Here is a 19,794-nt window from a genome sequence, read left to right as displayed (position 1 = left end):
CAGCTCCTCAGCACCTGGAAGGTTGCAACCCTGGTCTCAGCCACTTCCATCTCACCTGAATTTTTGAAATAAGCATTAGCTGTTAATGAGTGAACAAGCAAATATCTTTGATTTCAAGGCATTCAGTGGAAATAAAATATTTGACAATAGACTTTTTAAAAATGTAACCCCTGGCAATAAACATATATTTTTAAAACCAAGAGCTAATACATAAGTGGTCAACAATAGTTGTTTTTAATTAAAATCAGAAATCAACCAAGGATGTCTTATATTGCTAGATCACTTAACACTCTTTTTGAAGTTCTGACCAACACTATAAAATACAAAACATAAATAACAGAAATGAAGGAATAATTTATTTTTATTTGCAAGTAATATATACCATCTATACAAATTTATGAGAATCAAATTAAGAACTCTTGGCTAGAATATAAGAATTCAGCGAAATGGCCAGTTGGAAATATACATAAAATTGCATAGTTTTCACTTCTAGCAGCAAAAACTAGTTATAAGACAAAATATGAGAAAAAACTGATGCACAATATTAAGAAAAAAGTAAAATACATAAAAATAAAGCAAAACATTATCAAACACTGTGCAGGCACATAACAAATAAATATAAGGAGAAATGTTTATGAAGTATAAAACCTGTGTATAAAACTACATAGGGGATAAGGAATATACGTGTGTGCTTGTATACGCACACACGTGTGTATTTTCACCCCTAACGGTAAAATCTGAAAGGGATTAAAGTGAAAAAATAATCATTACGTCTGAATTTTAAGTCAACAGTTAATTTTAATTTCCTCTTTAAATTTCTTTTCTATAGCCGTGGCTAGTGTGGCTCAATGGATTGAGTGCCAGCCTGCAAACCAAAAGGTTGCTGTTCGATTTCCAGTCAGGGCACATGCCTGGGTTGCAGGCCAGGTCCCCCAGTTGGGGGCGTGCGAGAGGCAACTGACTGATGTATCTCTCACAAGTCAAATGTTTCTCTCCCTCTCTCTCATGCTCCTTTCCCCCTCTCTAAAAATAAATTTTAAAAATCTTTTTAAAAAATGTCTTTTCTATAGAAAATTCACAGATTTTCTACAATCAACATGTAAGATCTTTTTACTAAAAGTTTTAATTTTCTGTGAGGTATTATTTAAATGGTAGTACCTATTTTGAAGCTTAAGTAATACATTAAAATATTTCTAATAATTAGCTTCTGAATCTATCAAAGGAATAAATTTTTACAAATACAGCATTTAGTTGAAGACAACTATTTGTTGGTCTCTCAAGATGTACACAAACAGGCCCATACCAAGACACATCATAATTAAAATGCCAAAGTTGAAGATAAAGAGAGAATCTTAAAAGCAGAAACAGAAAAGCAGATACCTACAGGGGAGTTCCCAAAAGACCATAAGCTGATTTCTCAAAAGAAACTTTGCGGGCTAGAAGGGCTTGGCAAGAAATATTCAACGTCATGAAAAAGCAGGGCCCTACAGCCAAGATTGCTCTACCCAACAAAGATATCATTTAGAATCAAAGGGCATATAAAGAGCTTCCCAGACAAGAAAAAACTAAAGGAGTTCATCATCACCAAACCATTATTATATGAAATGTTAAAGGGACTTATTCAAGAAAAAGAGGAAGATTAAAACTATGAACAACAAAATGGCAGTAAACACATACCTTTCAACAACTGAATCTAAAAAACAAACTAAGCAAACAAGAAGAATAAAGACAGAATTATGGATACAGAGAGCGTTTTGATGGTTACCAGATGGAAGGGGTGTATGGGGGAAAAGGTGAACAGGTGAGGGGATTAAGAAATACAAATTGGTAGTCACAGAATAGTCATGGGGATGTAAAGTACGGTATAGGAAATGCAGTAGCCAAAGAACCTATATGCATGACCCACGGACATGAACAATGGTGGGGGGATGGCCTGAGGGAGCGGGGGTGTTGGGGCAAAGAGGGAAAAATTGGGACAACTGTAATAGTATAATCAATAAAATATAATTAAAAAGGAAAAAGAATGGCTCACTGAATTCACTAAGGTTATATGTGAGAAAGAGTAGACTTTAATTTGTGGGTGCAAAGAAATATATGAATATATAAATAGTGCATGTTAATATATTATTAGTATTTATTAAGATATGTTAATGTGTCATGTTGGACACAGTTAACATTAAAAAGTGGAACTGGACAATGTTAGTGGCACAGTGTGACACTAAGAAAAAGAAAATCTTTTATCAGAATAACATCGCTGTTCTTTTAGGAACTGAATCTCTGAATTTGGCCATAACATTACTGAACATGCTGAGTTAAGTCTCTCTGACCGAACCAGCCAACCAGAAAACCAGCAGAATAAGCATTTCAACCATTCTTCAAGCTGACTGTGATTACTGTTCCAGGTGATGGGTTTCAGGGGACTTTTCTATTTAATCCATGATTACAGTTAGGCCTCCATAATAATCAACTTAATTCTACTATTATGTAAATCACTGCCTCACAGAGAGAAGTACCCTGGTGGAGAAAGAAGACTCCACAAAGCAAGAATGCTCAGCAGACAAATTGCTCTGGTTCAATTAAGGTGCAATTTAATTTTTAAAAAATTCCTTTGATTCAAGCCTGAGGTATGTGACCTGCTTTACCACCTTACTAAAGATCACCGACACCAGGTCAGTGACCTAGGAGCAGAGGGTGCCTCGGGCCACACCCAAGCATCCACTTCTCAAAGCTGCAGAAGGGACAGGCACTGAGCTGCGTGCGTAAGAGACCGGGTCACACTATGCAGACTGCCAGGAAAAAGATAACAGGATGGTATCAATTTTCTTGTTGTTTTCAGCTAATTATGAAGAAATCCAAGAAGTTAAAAGTTTAAATTAGCTGTGACCTTATCAAATATTTATCCCTAGGCAGTAGAAGACATTTTAAGGCACTATAATAATAACATAGAAGTAGTCCACCAAAGGACAGCACTCACAAAGATAACTTAGACCTAAGTAAAAATATGACTTTGGGTAACAGTAATGTTTCCATGAAAAGTCTTACATTTTATTATCATATTCCTATTAAAAACTTGAAATATTATTTTCAATGTATTGAACAAACGTACACCTTGCATCAAGGCACGTGAAACCAGGGGCAAGATGGGAGAAAACTGGATAACCTTACCATCTAATTAGTTATTCTACTTTTTGGATGGTTTTAATTCAATCTTATATTAACACACTTAAGACTGATAAGTCTAATCAGGAGTTGAAGAAGACTGGACTTCCTTCAAACTAGACTTTTAAGAACTACTCTGAGGTTTTCAGACTATCATTTCTTTAAAAATCTGGACTTACTCCCTCCTTACAAGTTACAACTCACTTCAAAATCCAATTTTAATTTAATGAATAAATGGCAGCACATCACACAATTCAGGAAGAGATCATTGTCTTTTTTCTAGAAGAGGAACAAATACTAGTACCAAGTTTTCCAATCTGGTGTTATATAATCTCAGTAGATCATTGAGCATTCAGCAGATATTTATTGAGTACCTGCTACATGTGAGGTACCACATTCCAGCTGTAGTTTACCGCCACACTTTTCCTGTGTCTCAACTGGTGAATGCATAAGCACAGATTTTATTAACCCCTTTTTTACAACAAATTTCTCATCAATTCAATGCCATGCACTTAAGATTCTGTTCTACATAAAATTAGCATTGAAGACAGAGAAGGGCGGATTCTGCTGCATTGTATTTTCACTCAATTATCCCATAAATACGGATTCCAGTACGAACACTTCAGGGAGCATTAATTTCACGGGTAGATTAAAAGGAAGCTTTCACATCCTTGTCTTCTTTTGCCCAGTTTCCTAAAAGCTACCTGTCAAGACATGAAAGTACCTCCAGACTCTGCAAACACTGTGCCCAGTGCCCAAACAATCCTGGAGGCCACTGCGAAGCTGCAGAGCGAAGGTCAGCCTTTTTGCACCCTCGCCTTGCATTCTCCCTTGAGAGCATCCAGAATCACCCATCGGGTGCCCCTGCTACACCCAGCTAGAGAAAGAGCACAAGTGTGACTCCCCAGAGGTTGTTTAATCTACTTTGGAACGAAATTAGAACACTTTTTAGCCTCTATGCAGGCTGCACCCTTCTAATTATATGAATCCCAACTGTACAGACAGCACTGAAGAGCAAATTACACTAATCAGGACAATTGCCTGCTCTTCTCTTTTCTGCCCTAGAAAGGTTTATTTCCCTTTGCTAAAACTACAGTAACATTTTTTCATTATCAATTCATTCATTTCTACTCACTTCCCTTTCCCTTTCTTGAGAAGTGGCGCATGTAAGTCAATTAACCAGGTTTCATGTGGTTGCCGCTGAAGAAAACATAGCAGTTTTACTTCACAATGTCTTTTCAGTTATTAATGAGGAGACAGTTTTACTTTACAATGTCTTCTCGGTTATTAATGAGTAGACAGGCAGTTTTACTTCACAATGTCTTTTTGGTTATTAATGAGGAGACAGGCAGTTTTACTTCACAATGTCTCTTCGGTTATTAATGAGTAGACAAGCAGTTTACTTCACAATGTCTTTTCAGTCATCAATGAATAGACAAGAATTCCCCCTTCTCAGTGGAGCTAAGTGCCAAACAAAAACTTACATCTTTTCCCAGTACTCTGAGTTCAAACTGTGTCTCCTTGAAGTGAACCTTGGTAATCCGAGGCCTGGAAAAATAAAGAAAAGAAAAGAAAAAAGAATTAGCAGGTGGTGGTGGTAGTGTTTTTCAGAATTAACCTTTCCAAAATTCAGACAGGTATCCAGTAGAAAAAGACTGGTTCATACTGGCTCCCTAATATATTGGTGCAATAATTGCTAAGTTCCCTGTGTGTCCTCTGCTCCAGACGCCTTCCTTCACAGAACTCCTTTTTCATTCTGTGCTTCTCCTGTAAACGCAGACAAACTTGGAACCCCCGGCCCTGGCAGCGCTGCTCTCTCCCAGGCGCACGGGAGTGCCAGAGACTCCGTAACCCCTCTCAGACCCTTCCCCAGTCAGACTGAAAACTCAAGAGTAGTCATGGAACCCACAGCCCACCAGCACACACAGGAGGGGGTAGGAAATCCTACTAAACACAGGTTCTACCCGCAAGAGTCCAGAAATCACAGTATCTGACATTTACCAAGAAAATATATACTGATATGCATTGGTAGACATCTTATACCCAATTTCACTCCTTTTTAGCACACACTGGAAATGCACCTGGTTTTCTTTTCCCAGGGCTTTCACTGACACACAAATCTCATCAACCTAATACACAGGGCGTATAGTTTTTAATACCAACTCTGCCCACAGTTTACACTCACTTACCAGAAATACTTCCCCACTTGCTTTTTATTCTTGTAGACAACAACACCAACTGGAGTTAATCCTAAGAAATACTCAGATTTGTTTTCTCCCTGCAAAAACAAACATATGCCTATAACTATAAATTTATTCATATCAGTGCACTTTGTTAAATTGTAATTGGCCAAACATAATTTGTCAGATTAATGTTATATCTAGTTGGACTAATAATCAGGCCACTGATGGACTCAGCCCATGTTGCTCCTATAGTGGTGTTCAACCCTGGCTGCAAGTTAATTGGAATCACTCACACAGCTGAAAATGCTGATGCCTAGGTGTTACTAAAATCGGGTAAATCAGAATCTGTAATGAAGGGGTCCAGGTACCAAAAACACAGAAATACTCAAGGTGATCCTCCTGTGCAGCCAAGGACTAAGAGTCACTAGCTTCTATCAAGGGTTCCTTCCAAGGACTCATTCATTTTGTTTTCTGATGTGAACAATCCCTAGTTTATGACCACCCTCTCCAGAAAGTTCAGGCAGCCACCTGCAGGCATACACTTGAATTTTCTAAGTCACTCTCATGCTTCTTCCTACTTCCATCTGTGACTTTAACACTCCTCAAAATTTAAAAATACAGTCTTCTCTGGTAAGGACTGGAGACCCTTAATTTCCAGGCAAAGTAAATCTCAATAAAGAAAATGGAATCCTGCCCTGCCCAGTGTGGCTCAGATAGTTGGAGCATCATCCCACACATCAAAAGCTTGAGGGTTCAATTCCCAGTCCAGGCGCACACGTAGGTTGTGGGTTCACTCCCCGGTTGGGACCCATATGGGAGGCAACCAATCAATGTTTTCTTCTCTCTCTCTCTACCCCTTCCTCTTTCTCTAAAATCAATAAACATTTTTTAAAAAAGAAAATGGAATTCTGAAATAAAAAAGTTGCAGAGTGGGTACCAAGGACATAAATAGAACTGTTTATGTTCATCTTATTTCTATTCTAAGGTCAAATAACAGATTACAAAGTCATATTCCCAAGAAACATAAGTCAACTAATAAATGATGAAAGAAAACCAACTGTTGCCCACTTTCACTTCTAAAAATTCAACCTTAAGGGAATGTGTGGAAGATTCTAACGAATCCAGTTTGTTTACCATAAGTCCCCCCTCCATAAAAAAGTGTTTGTGACTTGGGGTAAACATTACACAAATGCACAAGTATTTTGCAGAAGACTATTTATATATTTCCTGTAAAGTACAGTTTAAAAAAAAAAAACTTTAAACCTAACACAATTAATGTGGCTAGAAGGGGAAAAGATAATTATCCCACAAAATTTTAGAAGTATTCTTAAAGGACAGTATTTTAGAGAGTTTAATGATCTAATGAGACTGAAATCTAATATATCAGGGAACTACTACTTCCCCCAAAATGTAACTTTTATTGCCATATTAATGGTATACCCAGGGATGCATCTAACTCTTTACAAACTCTGGTAAGCAAAAGGCATATTACAAAATGAATGCATGAATGAGTTATATCAGTGGAAGTTTTATCAGGGTTCCTTAAAAATTGAGTTTCATAATCCAACTGGCAAACACTCTTGTCCATAAACGATCTTTAGAATCCATTTTGTGTAAAGGTACTTGACTCATTTTCTCAAATAATCAGATTGACTACTGCTAACTAAACTGATAAAATGAAAGGCGATCATATTTCCATCTCACTGGCAAAGAATAATCAATTGGTAACCTTAGAAAGGTGGCTCAAAGGTTAAGACCTAGATCCAGAACGTTCAACACCGATTCAATATAATTGCTCAATGATTACATCTAGCAAGTTTTTGTCATTTACTGAAGAAAATCTGCAAAAATGTTTCTAATAATGCAGAGAGGCAAGAACTATAATAGACAGTAGCCATAAGATTGACAGAACCTGCAGATGCAACAAAGAGCCACAAATAGTTGTACCTAGACTGTTGCCCGAAGCCTACTTTACCAGGCAAGTAATTTTATGAGTGTTTTTCAGACATAAAATCTATTTTCGGAAAACCCTCCTGTTTTCTGCCTAATACAATCAATTACAGACCAATTTTCAATGTTTTGACGTTTAGCTAAGCCCTTTGGAGCTATTATCCAGATTGTGTTTTCAAGCTCAGTTAATTGTTTTCTACACATGGAAATATAATCACAGACTTTTATGCAAAACTCATTAGGGTTTAAACCACACAAGAGATTTGTTGTGTTCGAAAAAGACAGATGAAAAAGCATCATCTGCTCACTAAACAACAGGAGTGCAGCTTTCCTTTGGGAGTTTCAGTGGCACTTTAAGAAAAACGTCATCAGATTAAAATATTTTGTGTTAATTAAATGTTACTCACATAGACGGGATGGAGGTCAACGCCGTACATCTCCAGGGATTTTGCAGTCCTCAAGTAATTCAGCTCTGCGTCAGAAGGAGCCTGACCCCTACACCCAGCACAGAAACAAAGAGCCTTACTCTGCTGATGGCTACTACACTTCCAGGGAATGCCAACCATCTTCACTGTGTTCACCGGTAGAATAAGTAATCCTTTGTGCTTATGCAAACGCAAGTCTTTGCATTTCAAGAAGCCCCTTGCCTTCTTGATGACAAAAATGTTATACCCTGAAGTGATACTTGTATGGAGTTAATTTCACTTCCCAAATCTACTTTTGTACATTATAGCCAATCCCAATGTCCTCACATATATTAAGAATTCTCTGTTTCAGAACCCCTCGAAGAGATTATTAAGAATTTAAGCATTCAAGTTACAAAAGCATACCCTGACAAAGAAGAGTAACTGTCTCCAGGCCCCGTGGCCCTCCACCAGGAGAGGCAGTGAGAGCAGCTGTGGGGAGGAAGAGGAGAGTGGGCTCCCCACCCAGTGGGTGGGACCAGCCTCCCCGAAGCAGAGCAGTGTGAAAATACTCTAGGCAATACTTAGAAATTGTACAAATACTTGTCATTGTCTTAATACAAAGCACAAAATCTTCCCAAAGTCCTCATAGGTGGTAATATACAGAAAATAGCATTCATTCCTAATCAGGATGAGTATATGCCAGGAAGCTATCTCCATGGATTGGGGGGGGGGAGGGAGGGAGGGAGGGAGGGAGGGAGGGAGGGAGGGAGAGAGAGAGAGAGAGAGAGATTGATTTTTAATGGCTAACAAAAGAAGCTGTGAATTTTTTTAAATTCGGCAATCCTTCTTCGATGCATTCTTATATTTCAGCCATGGTATCCTGGAAGACCCAGTAATAAATCATACATTTAAAATCTAGGAAGACTTTCCATCACAAATTAGACACAGCAAAGCTACCAAACCTTGATCAAGCTTTATTCTCTTAGAAACAACAGTCACGCTGTCAACACCAGTGCATAAAACATATAAGGTCCTCCACCCAAAGCTCCTTGATAATTTCAAAATATATACCATTAACTGTACTTTGAAACTCCGAGTAGAAGTAGTATTCTCAGAATATGCCAAATACATTGCCCTTCATTATGCTGTAACAGGCACTTTCGAAGCACCCACTTCAGTAAATCTTTAAAAAGAAGGAATCTGCAGTCAGGCTGAAGAGCATCCCGGTGCCTGCTACAGCAACTTGAGAGAGCCTGGCTTCCCTGACTGCAAGTCAGCAACTGACTTCTGCTGCTACTTACTGAAATACACCCTTTAGGGCAAACATTTTTGTTGACCAGATTAATGCTACATTTTTTCCTCAATTATAATAGGCCTAAAACCAAGCAAATTCAAGTGGGAATGTTACATAAGAGGCAATAAAACAAAGTTAATCAGTACAGAGGATTTGACCACAATAACTATAATTAAATTATAACTTCAATGCTTCAAGCCTTTAACTGAAAATACTACTAGGAGCTCAAGTGTGTGCTCAGAAGTGCATGTGGTGCTAATGCAATACCTTCCAAGGCTCTACACTGCTGTCGCCATGGTTTTCAGATCTGCTGCTACAGACTGAGTAGGACTTTGCCTATAACTGTGAAGAATTTACACACTTAGGACACAGCAAATGCAGAATACATTAAGGCTTTTGTGGTTATAAAACATATTTCTAGTTAAAAAATAAACTTCACAAGGTACTGGTGACTGGAAAAGTAGAAGGCTGCAAAATATAGTACATACAGAATGATTCTAGTCACATAACATCATATATAAACCTATACATAATACATTTTCTCTACGGAAAATTATACACAGAGTTCTGCAAGGCCATCAACCAAAAATGCCTTGACTTTTAGATATTGGCGTTTACTCTCTCTTTTGTACTTTATAAATTGTTTGGATTTTCCATGAGTTTTTAAGTGTTACAAGAAATTACAATTTTAAAAAGAAAAAGAATTCTAGAATGTTCCAGGCAAAGGTGAAGATTTATCATTCTAGAAACTTTTCTTAAGCCTTCAAATAGCAAAAGATGGTGGATGATGTAACGTTATTTTTTCCAGTTTTACTGATACGGTCAATATATAATACTATATAAGTTTAAGGTATACAATGTGTTTGATACATTTATATATTGCAAAATGATTACCACCACAGCTTAGCTAATATCTCCATCTAGTCAAATTACCATATTTTTTTTGTGGTGAGAGCACTGAAGATCCACTATTTTCAAGTATAGGGATGGACCTTGAGGGCACTGTGCTAAGTGAAACAAATTAGAGAAAAACAGTGGATCACTTACATAAAAAATCTAAAAAAGCTAACTTCATAGAAACAGAAAATGGAATTTCACAAGGGGCTGGTTATCAGGTTGGTGGGTATGGGGGACATGTTGGTCAAAGAGCATAAACTTCTAGTTACGAGATGGGGTTCTAGGGATGCCCTTACACCATGTTAATTATAGTTAATAAAATGTGATTCTTACATTAGAGTTTTATGAATTCTTTCTATGGCTTCTTCAAGTTCTTCCTTTTGATCAGGAACAAACCGATATTCTGACACATATCCTGCAGTATGCTTAAATGGGTCATAATCTCCAAGTTCAGCTGAAAAGAAAAAGATTGAAATGTTTTTAATTTTAGGGAAATATTCCCCCAAAATACAGGAATACAAATATTCCTATCTTGCTTAAACACTTTGTTAAATGCCGTAATAACAAATTCACATACATAAATAATTTTAGTATAAAACAACTCTGATGAGCATATATGAAGAGTATAAACAAAACTTATCTTAAAAACATAAGTTCTGTACTTTTGCTTCTGAAAGATTATAATCATCATTTTCATTTCAATTATTCTTATCAGTTTATATAAAAAAATGTTATAAACAGAATTTAGAGTACATATATTGGAAGTACTAGAAGTGAATACCAACTACGACCCCAATATATCCTCTCAGACAATGACACCAAGAAATAGAGCATGTGATTCAAAATGTATTTGCCCCAAATCATGGTCATGAAAATGAAACACATGCTGCACCTAACCCCAGAAGGCTCACTATATTATACTTATAAAAAAATTCTCCTCCCTACATTAATCCACATTCAAAGCCCAACAAAGTCTATCTATGTGACATTATTCCTTAGATATTTTTTCCTCGGTTATTTCTGATCTGCTAATGCCACAAAGGCAAGAAACAAGCTGCCTCATTGCCCCCAACCTCAGCCTCAGTCTTCAGAACGACGATGCAACCTGGAAATGTCCCTCGTGGTCCCCACATTGATGCCAAGAGCTGAAGTGCAACGAGTGCCAAACAAGTGCCACACTCTGAACCGGCAATGGCACCTGTTCGCATGGAGTCTTCCTAGCAGCTTCCTGGAAGCAGTGTGACCTCTGAGACAGAACAGCTCTGGGGCATCCATGAACTGAGGTGGAATGTAGAACGGACAGATTTTTCAGACCCTCCACTTAAACAAGAATCAGTGCATTCCTGTGACTAAACCTGCATGGGACATCCTATAAGGACTATGTAACTGGCTTCATTTTTATGTTTTCTGAAGTAATGCTGATGAAAATTTGGATTGTGACTAAATTCAATTTGTTTGGCAAAATATTCTGTTAAGAAAAATGTTAGAATATAAATTTGCTTAAAAAGAAAAATTCAAATTTTTTTTTCAAAATATCTGAGGCAGCCCCGACTGGTGTGGCTCAATTGGTTGGGCATCATCTTGCAAAGCAAAAGGTCACTGGTTCGGTTCCCAGTCAGGGCACATGCCTGGGCTGTGGATTTGGTCCCTGGTCAGGGTGGGTACAAGAGGCAACTGATTGATGTTTCTCTCTCCCTTTGGTGTTTCTATCCCTCTCTCTCTCTCCCCCTCTCTTCCTCTCTCTGAAAATAAAAAAAATTAAAAACCAGAAGCAAATTTCCTTCAGTGGAACCTACACTGGATGGCATATGCTCCCAGCTGAGCAGCAGTGTTGATAGGACAGGGCAGCCGGCCCTGAAGGACATCTTGCTTCACCTGCAAGAAAAACTGGTATCTACAAGAGAAATGGAAAAAGAGATTAATGATGATCTTACACATGACCCAGACCTGAAGTTTCAGAGCCTGAGGATCAAGGTAACAACCAATCATCTCTAATGAAAATTAAGTGCCTTCTGCTTTTTGTGCGAAGGAAGCTGTTGAGTAAACAGTCAATTCAAGTACACTCTCCAGAGGCCATACGAGATAGTGGCTACCAAGCGAAGGCTCTCCAGTTAGACTGGCAGGATTGCACCCCAGCTCCGCAGTCCACGGCCTGTGGCCTTGGTCGGCTGCTTGACCTCTCTAATAGCCAGTCTCCTCATCTGTAAAACTTGGACAGTGAAGTGCCTACACCTCATAAGGCTGATGTAGAGGTTACATATAAGCTATTCTTAACAATATGATGACATGTTCATAATGGGAGTAGCAAATCACAAGGTCCCAACCTAGATGATATGTGTATCTACAGGGTCTAAAATCATAGAAACAGAACAAAAAGTCATTATACTGTAATTCCATCAACCCTCCCACTTATTAAGACCCTGCCCATTATTTGCAGCTTTGCTCATTCCCTTCGCCTAAAGAAAACCTGTTATAATAACGGTGCTACCCATTGTTCTAAACATTGTAAATATAGTTACTGATTCCAAGTATTTTATATACAGTAATTTGTGTAAGACTTTAAAATGAAGTCAGTACTATTAACACCTTCATTTTGCAGATGAAGAAACTAACAGACACAAAGAGATGAAGTAACTTGTCCAAAATCTCACAACAGTTAAGTAGCAGAGCCAGACATGGATTTTAGGAAACCTGACCCTAGGTCTCTCTTAATGAGTGTGCTGGGCAACTCCGGCTGGCTTCCACCCTCTATGATATCTTCCCCACCCCATCCCCACGTTCAGGTTTTCTGCCAGTGACATGAAGCCAGAAGTTTATGAACCGATACAATGAGCACAAGCCCCAGTCAATCCCTCCATCTCTCTCTCCGTCTCTGTCTCTGTCTCTCCCCACCCCATAACCCCCCCATCACCTCTCCCTCGGCCTCTCCCATTCATTCTCTCTCTCTCTGACACACACTTCAGGCTGTCCTTTGTGATTTATCTTTCTTTGCAAGGTGACTCTTGATGTCACTGGGAAAAAGGCAGAAAAAAGCAAAGAAAATGAATTACAAAAATCAGCTTTGATAAATTTTTCTTCTCCAAATGCTCACGACCAAAGCCCTCAGTAAGGATATCCAAATGCTAGATGCTACTCTTATTATTTCTAGAAAACTGATATCCACTTTGATTGTGCCCACAGGCTTAAGTGAAAATCTGCTTAACAGCCCGTGTTTCCCCACTGCCCATTTCAGGAAGTGGCGCCACAGTGCTCCAGACGCCCAAGCGAGAGAGACCTGGGAACAAACCCCAGGCAGCCACATCCTCCCTCTCAGCCTGCTGGCTGGGAATGCACACACTTCTCTCCCTCTCCTCGTCTAGGTCACCACCCCCTGGATTTCTAAAACCTTCACTGCGCTGCCATCTTTCATGCTTATCTCCTTTCCAAAGGACCTTCCCAAGAGGTAAATAGGATCCTACCCTTCTCCCCTTCTCTTGATTAAAACAAACAACCAAACAAAAAAACAACCTTTAAAAGTCTTCAGGATAAAGTTCAAGATCTTTAAGACAGCTTGTAAGACTTTTCCTTACTTCTCAAGCCAAATCTTTTGCAATAACCACTGACTAACCATCACCACCACTTCCTAACTTGCATTCCCAGTTCCAGCCCTACTTAATTACTTCCCATTCCCTGAATGCTTGGATACGAGTCCACTTTGTTATAATCATCTTTGCTCCTATTAAAGAGGAGTAAAGTGATATTAGCAGAAATGAAATGCAAAAGCTTATAAACTAAAGAGACATTTCACTAGAACTCCTGCTGCTTGCTGGAAACTTGTGTTTAGCTACACTCTCTCTCTTTATTGTTAACTTGGAATTTCTTCTCCTGAAGTGCATTATTTTTTTTTTTTAGGAAATGGGTCACAGATGCATATTTGTCTTGCTCTATTAAGACTTCTATAACATCTGACTGAACAGTCAAATCCCTTGCCAAATACAGAAACTGAGGGACCTAATCCCATAAGAGTTTGCTTCAAAGAGAAGGAGAAAGAGAGAGAGAGAGGTGAAAAACAAAGAGCTAAAACAAAGAGAGAAAGGCAAACAGATACGAAAGACAGGAACATAACCCATTGTTAATTCTATCCCCGCTACATAGGGCTCAGCACACAGTAGCTACTCAATAAAGAACTGTTGTATTGATGGATGGCTATATGAATGAACAGATAGATGGATGAAAATGGAAAAAACTGAACATTCTTTGCTGTCTCTGAGAAATTCCTAAAGAAAAAGAAAAAAGGACATCTGTTTAAACTTCTCTAGACAGCTTGCCTTTTAAAGATACCAGAAATCTTAAAGTCGCTGCATTAAAAATCCACTGACCTTTACGATAGAAAGCATATTATTTTTATATAAAACAAATTTATGACATAGTAAAATCATAAATTACATGCTAAACGAACACTTTATCACCATCCTATTTTTAAAGTAACTGTATGTAAATTACTTTGTCCATTTTTATGGGACTTAGAGTACAACCAAATATTTATTTAACTTACATACTTAGTGTTGCCGGGTCTTTCCCGCTATGTCATTCAGATTAAGGCTATGAATAGGTACATTGGTCACTGTTTATCTCTGGGTTTAATTAGGGTGACCCTACATTCTAGTTTACCTAAGAGAGTTCTAGTTTGTGCCTATTATACATTCCTAATAATAACTCTCCTAGTCATTCTCCAAAGTGTCAGGGTTTGGGCAATAAATTATATTGTGACCCTAGTTATACTGTACCTCTATTGGAAAAAAAAAGATACTCACTGAAAATTATTTACTTAATAAGGAAGCTTTCCAGAACACATTCTTGCGCAAAGCAGAGCTTCATAAAGCAACTACCGGTTATCTTTATATGTAAATTAATATACTGGTGTATATGCACTGTCTCGCAAGCTGGATCGTGAGCTCTGGGGAGAAGTGCTCTGTCTTCCCTCCTTTCCACATTTATCACAATACTACGACCAGCACAACACAGGTGAAGGGCTTGAAATATTGGCCTCCCAGTTTTCCAGGTACCTGCTGTTCAATGAAAAGAGCTTAACTGACACCAAGGATGTACAGGCTGATGGGGATCAGAGCCAAGGACAAGCAAAGGAGATTTGCTTAGAGGGGCAGAAAGACCCTGTTCTTTCAGGAGCCCAAACAGAAGGTTCTGCTGAAAGACAGCCATCATGCTCACACCGAAACAGCCTGTGGTACACCTTCCAATCACTTGAAACTCTGGTGACAAAACTGAAAGACATGGCGACAAGTAGAAGTCTGACTTCCGGTGCCAGTTGAATGTGACACTGAAGGAGAGTACCTTCCTACACAAAAGGCAGGACTGAGCTCTATGTCCCACAGAGAGGAACACAGCATGCAATAGGAGCCTCATCATTTTGAATAAACTTAAATGTGAGGGGCAGAGGGAAATGCTTAAATAATAACATAATATTAAATACTGCGGAGGAAATGGCATGTATAGCTTAAGAAGAAAATTAGTAGATGAGGCACCGACTAATCCTCAAGAGAAAGGGGCAAAGATGTGGAATGACACTTCTGTCTCAGAGGTTTAAAACTGATGATTAAAATACAGGAGCAAATAGCAATAGTATCACCTTACAATTGTATAGGCCATTAGGTTCACAGATTTCTTTTGCATCCGTACTGGAAAGTGACCCTCACTTCAGCTCTGATGAACTGAGGACCGATATCTACACTTAGACAAAGGCAGTCTGGAAGAGGAAGAAGAAGTGTAACTGAAGATCACTTAGCTAGCAAAGAAGCTAAAACGAGCTAATATTCCCAATGCGATGAATATGGACTACCAAAGTAGTAGTAATAATTGATGTGTTTAACATCAATCCCCAGAAAATACTATGCAATATACAAAACAAACTAAAAAACAAAGACCTGTTTTTAGAAGCTAAAAAGTGCTAATTTTGAACAAATCATTTGAAACTAACATCTTCTTCCTTGGTAGAAATAGTTGTTAGATCCTTAGAAGTTCAGGAAAATTTCAGTGGCATCACAGACAGCATGGTCAGCAAAGCATCTCTCTGCCCTCTCCCTTTCCTGGAATGAAACCCTGTCTTTCTTTGGGCACTACTAAATCTCCTTGGTACTCAGTGAACTGAAACACGATGCTCCATGTAGTTACTGAATGGAGGGCAGGTAGGTAAGCGAATTCTATCTGTTCACACAAATTCAAGAAATGCAGGCTAGAGGACAGTAATAGGATAATTCAAAGTTAAATGAACAACTACACCCAGAAAGTTCTGATTAGTGGATCGAGTTTTGACCTGAAAGACCTACCTGAGGGCTCCAAGTTGGTCTTTTCCTCCCTAGTTTTGTAATCAGTAATTTGAAAATGTAAAATAGTTTTTATTGTTTCCATTTTAGCTAACCCATACCATCTACTGAACACTTATATTTTTACATTATAAGTACTTTGCATATACTGTCTTATATTCCTCCAACACCTTTTTCAAGGAATATTTTAATTCCATTCTACAGATGAGAAAAACTGTTCTTTAAAAAGGGTAGGCAATCCCAAGATTACACAACTAGTGAGTAGCAAAGCAAGGATGCAAACCGCTAAAAAAACACATATTTTTATGTTATATGTATTATACTATATCCTTACAATAAGACAGGCTAGAGAAAAGAAAATGTTATTAAGAAAATCATAAGGAAGAAAAATACTTTTATAGTACTTACTGGGGGGAAAAAAGCCAGGGGAGGAGGGGAGTATAAGGGGATTAAATGTTATGGGGAAAAATACAATAAAAACTTTCTAAAAATAAAAAATAAAAGCATATAAATTATGCTGGAAAAAGGAAAGAAAGAAAGAAATCCTTCCTGCCTGACTCCAAAGCCCATCTTCTTAACCCCGTACTGTGTTATGCCCATCAAATCTGGGAATGCAGAGCTATGAATGACATGGAATACAGGAAAGACTGTCATAATATTTTGAATCAGAATTGAAAGTAAGTTTAACAGATAATTATGAGGACAGGAATTATTTAAAGGACTGACAAAGAGAAATTAGATTTATTCTGCATAGATCTAGAAAGAAAACCTAGTTCTGATGACAGAAGTTACAGGTATTTATTTCTTGAATTTCCTATTGCTTTGTAAGGCAGTAAGGTTTTCTGTCTTTAAAATGTTTACAAAGGCTGGCTGACATGTCAGAAATGTTCTATAAGGATGGAAGTTAGGATATATGACTTCGGAGTCACCCAACTTTGTTTATATCAGAACACATTTTAGAGCACCTAACAGGCACTCCAAGTTGATAGGATTCTTTCACTTACATTTCTCATGGTCTAGAACCTTATTTTCCTGTATATCCAATTTACCTTTAGGGGTTTTTTTTCCCCCTAAATACAACATCCTTCTGGACTACTATATCTAGTATAATCACATATGTACTTGAGAAGATTCAATGCAGCATTTTCTATAATTTTTAAAAAATGAAAGAAACTGGAGGGCATGGCTAAATAAATTGTGGAATACTCTGCAGGCGTAAAACAGATGGGGCTGACAGTGAAAGAGGTCTGCACAACATGAAGAATAGCGTGAAGCGTGTTTACCACAGTATTATTTTTCATATCAAAAAGTTATAAACAACTTAAAAGCCAATGCAATGAAGGCCAGAAAATTTTTCAAAAGAACTGAAGCAAGATAAATAAATGTTCAACTTGAAAATGCTGACCTAAGTAGACTTTCCCTTTAATAGCATATATTGGAGGATTTTGTTTTCTGGTTTCAGTTTTTGCTTTTGCCAAAATTATCTTATAAAACTGACTCCTTTTTTTAAGGTCCATTATGTCTATCCGTTTAAATTAACGTATTCATGCTAATCATTGAGTTTATCTTCAGGACATACTAAGTGTATAGTGATATCACATTAAATGCACATTTAATTTACCTAAATTCAACTATATGTTTTTGGCAATAAAAATAAATTCTTATAGTTCGTAGTCATTACCTGTGATGTAAGCCAATTATGTCATCTGGCTTTTAACTATATGATTTGGTCTAATACTTGAGGAAAAACAGGTGGGACTGAATTATTTATGGAGGTGTACATAACACAAACCCATGTATTCTGCTAATGAGCTGTTAGGAAATTTTCTGGTCATCATTAATATTTGGTGAACAGATATAAAGCAAAGCATTACAAAACACTGCTTTTTCCCTTTCTTAACATTAAATATCTTATCTTTTGGAACCTAACCCTCATTTAAGATGTAGCTCCACCAACAAACACAATCAACTACAGTTCATCCTAGAACAATGAAGGGATTAGTGGCGCCCACGCCCTGTGCAGTTGAAAATCCATAAACAACTTATCACTCCCTCAAAACTTACCTGTTCATAGCCTACTGCTGACTGGAAGCCTCAGCAATAACTTAAACAGTCAATTAACACATATTTTTATGTTATATGTATTATACTATATCCTTACAATAAGATAGGCTAGAGAAAAGAAAATGTTATTAAGAAAATCATAAGGAAGAAAAATACTTTTATAGTACTTATTGGGGGGAAAAAAGCCAGGGGAGGAGGGGAGCATAAGGGGATTAAATGTTATGGGGAAAAATACAATAAAAACTTTCTAAAAATAAAAAATAAAAGCATATAAATTATGCTGGAAAAAGGAAAGAAAGAAAGAAATCCACAGACAAGTGGACCTGCGCAGCTCCAGTCAGTGTTGTTGAAGGGTCACCTGTGTAAGAGCTTCACATACATTATTCTATTGAATGCATACAAAAACCTTATGAGACTAGTACATCTCCAGTTTTATGGTCGAGGAAACTGAGGCACAGAGAGGTTACTGACCCACCTCAAAATGAAGGACATTTCTTGTATTTTCATAAAGCGTTGTTCCTTTACAACTCCCGGATGAGTTACAGATACAAATGTGTTTTTATACCACTTGGACTCAATTTCCCCGTGAGCCCAAGACTCAGAAATCCTTCTTGACTACAGAGACTGTTCATGAAACTCTAATGTAAATACACCCTTCACTATCCCCCCGGCACAATGGCCCTTCTCCCATAGAGGTGTGCTTGCAGAAAGCCTGCACGGACAGCCTGCTTTTCAAACGCTAGCTAACAAGGTGGTGATAGAAAATGCACACACAGCCATCGGCAGGGTTCTAAAAAAAAGGCCTAATTATAGCACTTCAGAGTATAACAGAAAACATCCAATTAGCTTCCCCTCTTCACTCTTCTGTGCACAGTCCAGAATCAGGACAAAACAAGGTCTAAGAGAAAGGGTGAAAAAATGGAATAGGAACAAAACCACAGACTGCCTTAGTTATCAAAAATATGACTTCAAATTTTTGGAGTAACCAATTAGGTTTTACTTGAGCCAGTGATGAGGGTTTACTAGGAAAGCTGACCACAAAGTTAGGAAAAACGCTTTTGTTTTTGCTGACATTTGCAGTCAGGTCCCAAGTGGAGTAAGTGAAAATATAATGCTATTGTCTGCTCTTTATAAGCCACTTTCAAATGTTGGCACGAACTATTTTAACAATAGAATCAATATCAATTGAAAATTCTGTCTTAACCGAAATAAAACATTTAATGACAAAGGTTAAGTAATACATCACAAAATACTAAAAATAATTTTTCATTTCCTGCAGAGATAAATGAAACCCCCAGACAACTGACATTTAAGCTACAACCAATTAAAGAGAAATAACTGGCTCTTTACATTTATATTTTCATATACAAACTGAGCATCAAAATATCTTCCTTTATGCAGTTCAAACAACTACTTTTATATGACTACAAAGGCTGAACGCATCCTTCACAATAAAGATACGGAAATATCCCATCACAGCAGATGCAAAATCTATCATCATGTCAGCCGGGTTCATGCCA

General features: G+C 37.8%; 1 protein-coding gene across 1 annotated transcript in view; it reads right to left on the bottom strand.

The window, feature by feature from the left end:
* EPB41L4A (erythrocyte membrane protein band 4.1 like 4A) overlaps positions 1-19,794 on the bottom strand; it is a 245,132-nt gene that overhangs the window by 93,764 nt on the left and 131,574 nt on the right. Inside the window, exons 5-9 of the mRNA XM_054589971.1 lie at positions 11,687-11,784; positions 10,224-10,344; positions 7,700-7,787; positions 5,349-5,437; positions 4,644-4,707 (exon numbers count right to left, since the gene is read on the bottom strand). Coding sequence (XP_054445946.1) covers positions 4,644-4,707; positions 5,349-5,437; positions 7,700-7,787; positions 10,224-10,344; positions 11,687-11,784 — 460 coding nt within the window. The remainder of the gene's footprint in view (positions 1-4,643; positions 4,708-5,348; positions 5,438-7,699; positions 7,788-10,223; positions 10,345-11,686; positions 11,785-19,794) is intronic.

The sequence above is a fragment of the Pteronotus mesoamericanus genome, unplaced genomic scaffold (genome assembly GCF_021234165.1).
Source record: "Pteronotus mesoamericanus isolate MK-2021 breed Mesoamerican mustached bat unplaced genomic scaffold, CSHL_Meso_final scaffold_167, whole genome shotgun sequence".
In the NCBI taxonomy this organism is placed as follows: domain Eukaryota; kingdom Metazoa; phylum Chordata; class Mammalia; order Chiroptera; family Mormoopidae; genus Pteronotus; species Pteronotus mesoamericanus.
Note: the sequence above shows the minus strand (reverse complement) of the source record. Positions and strands in the feature narration are given on the sequence as shown.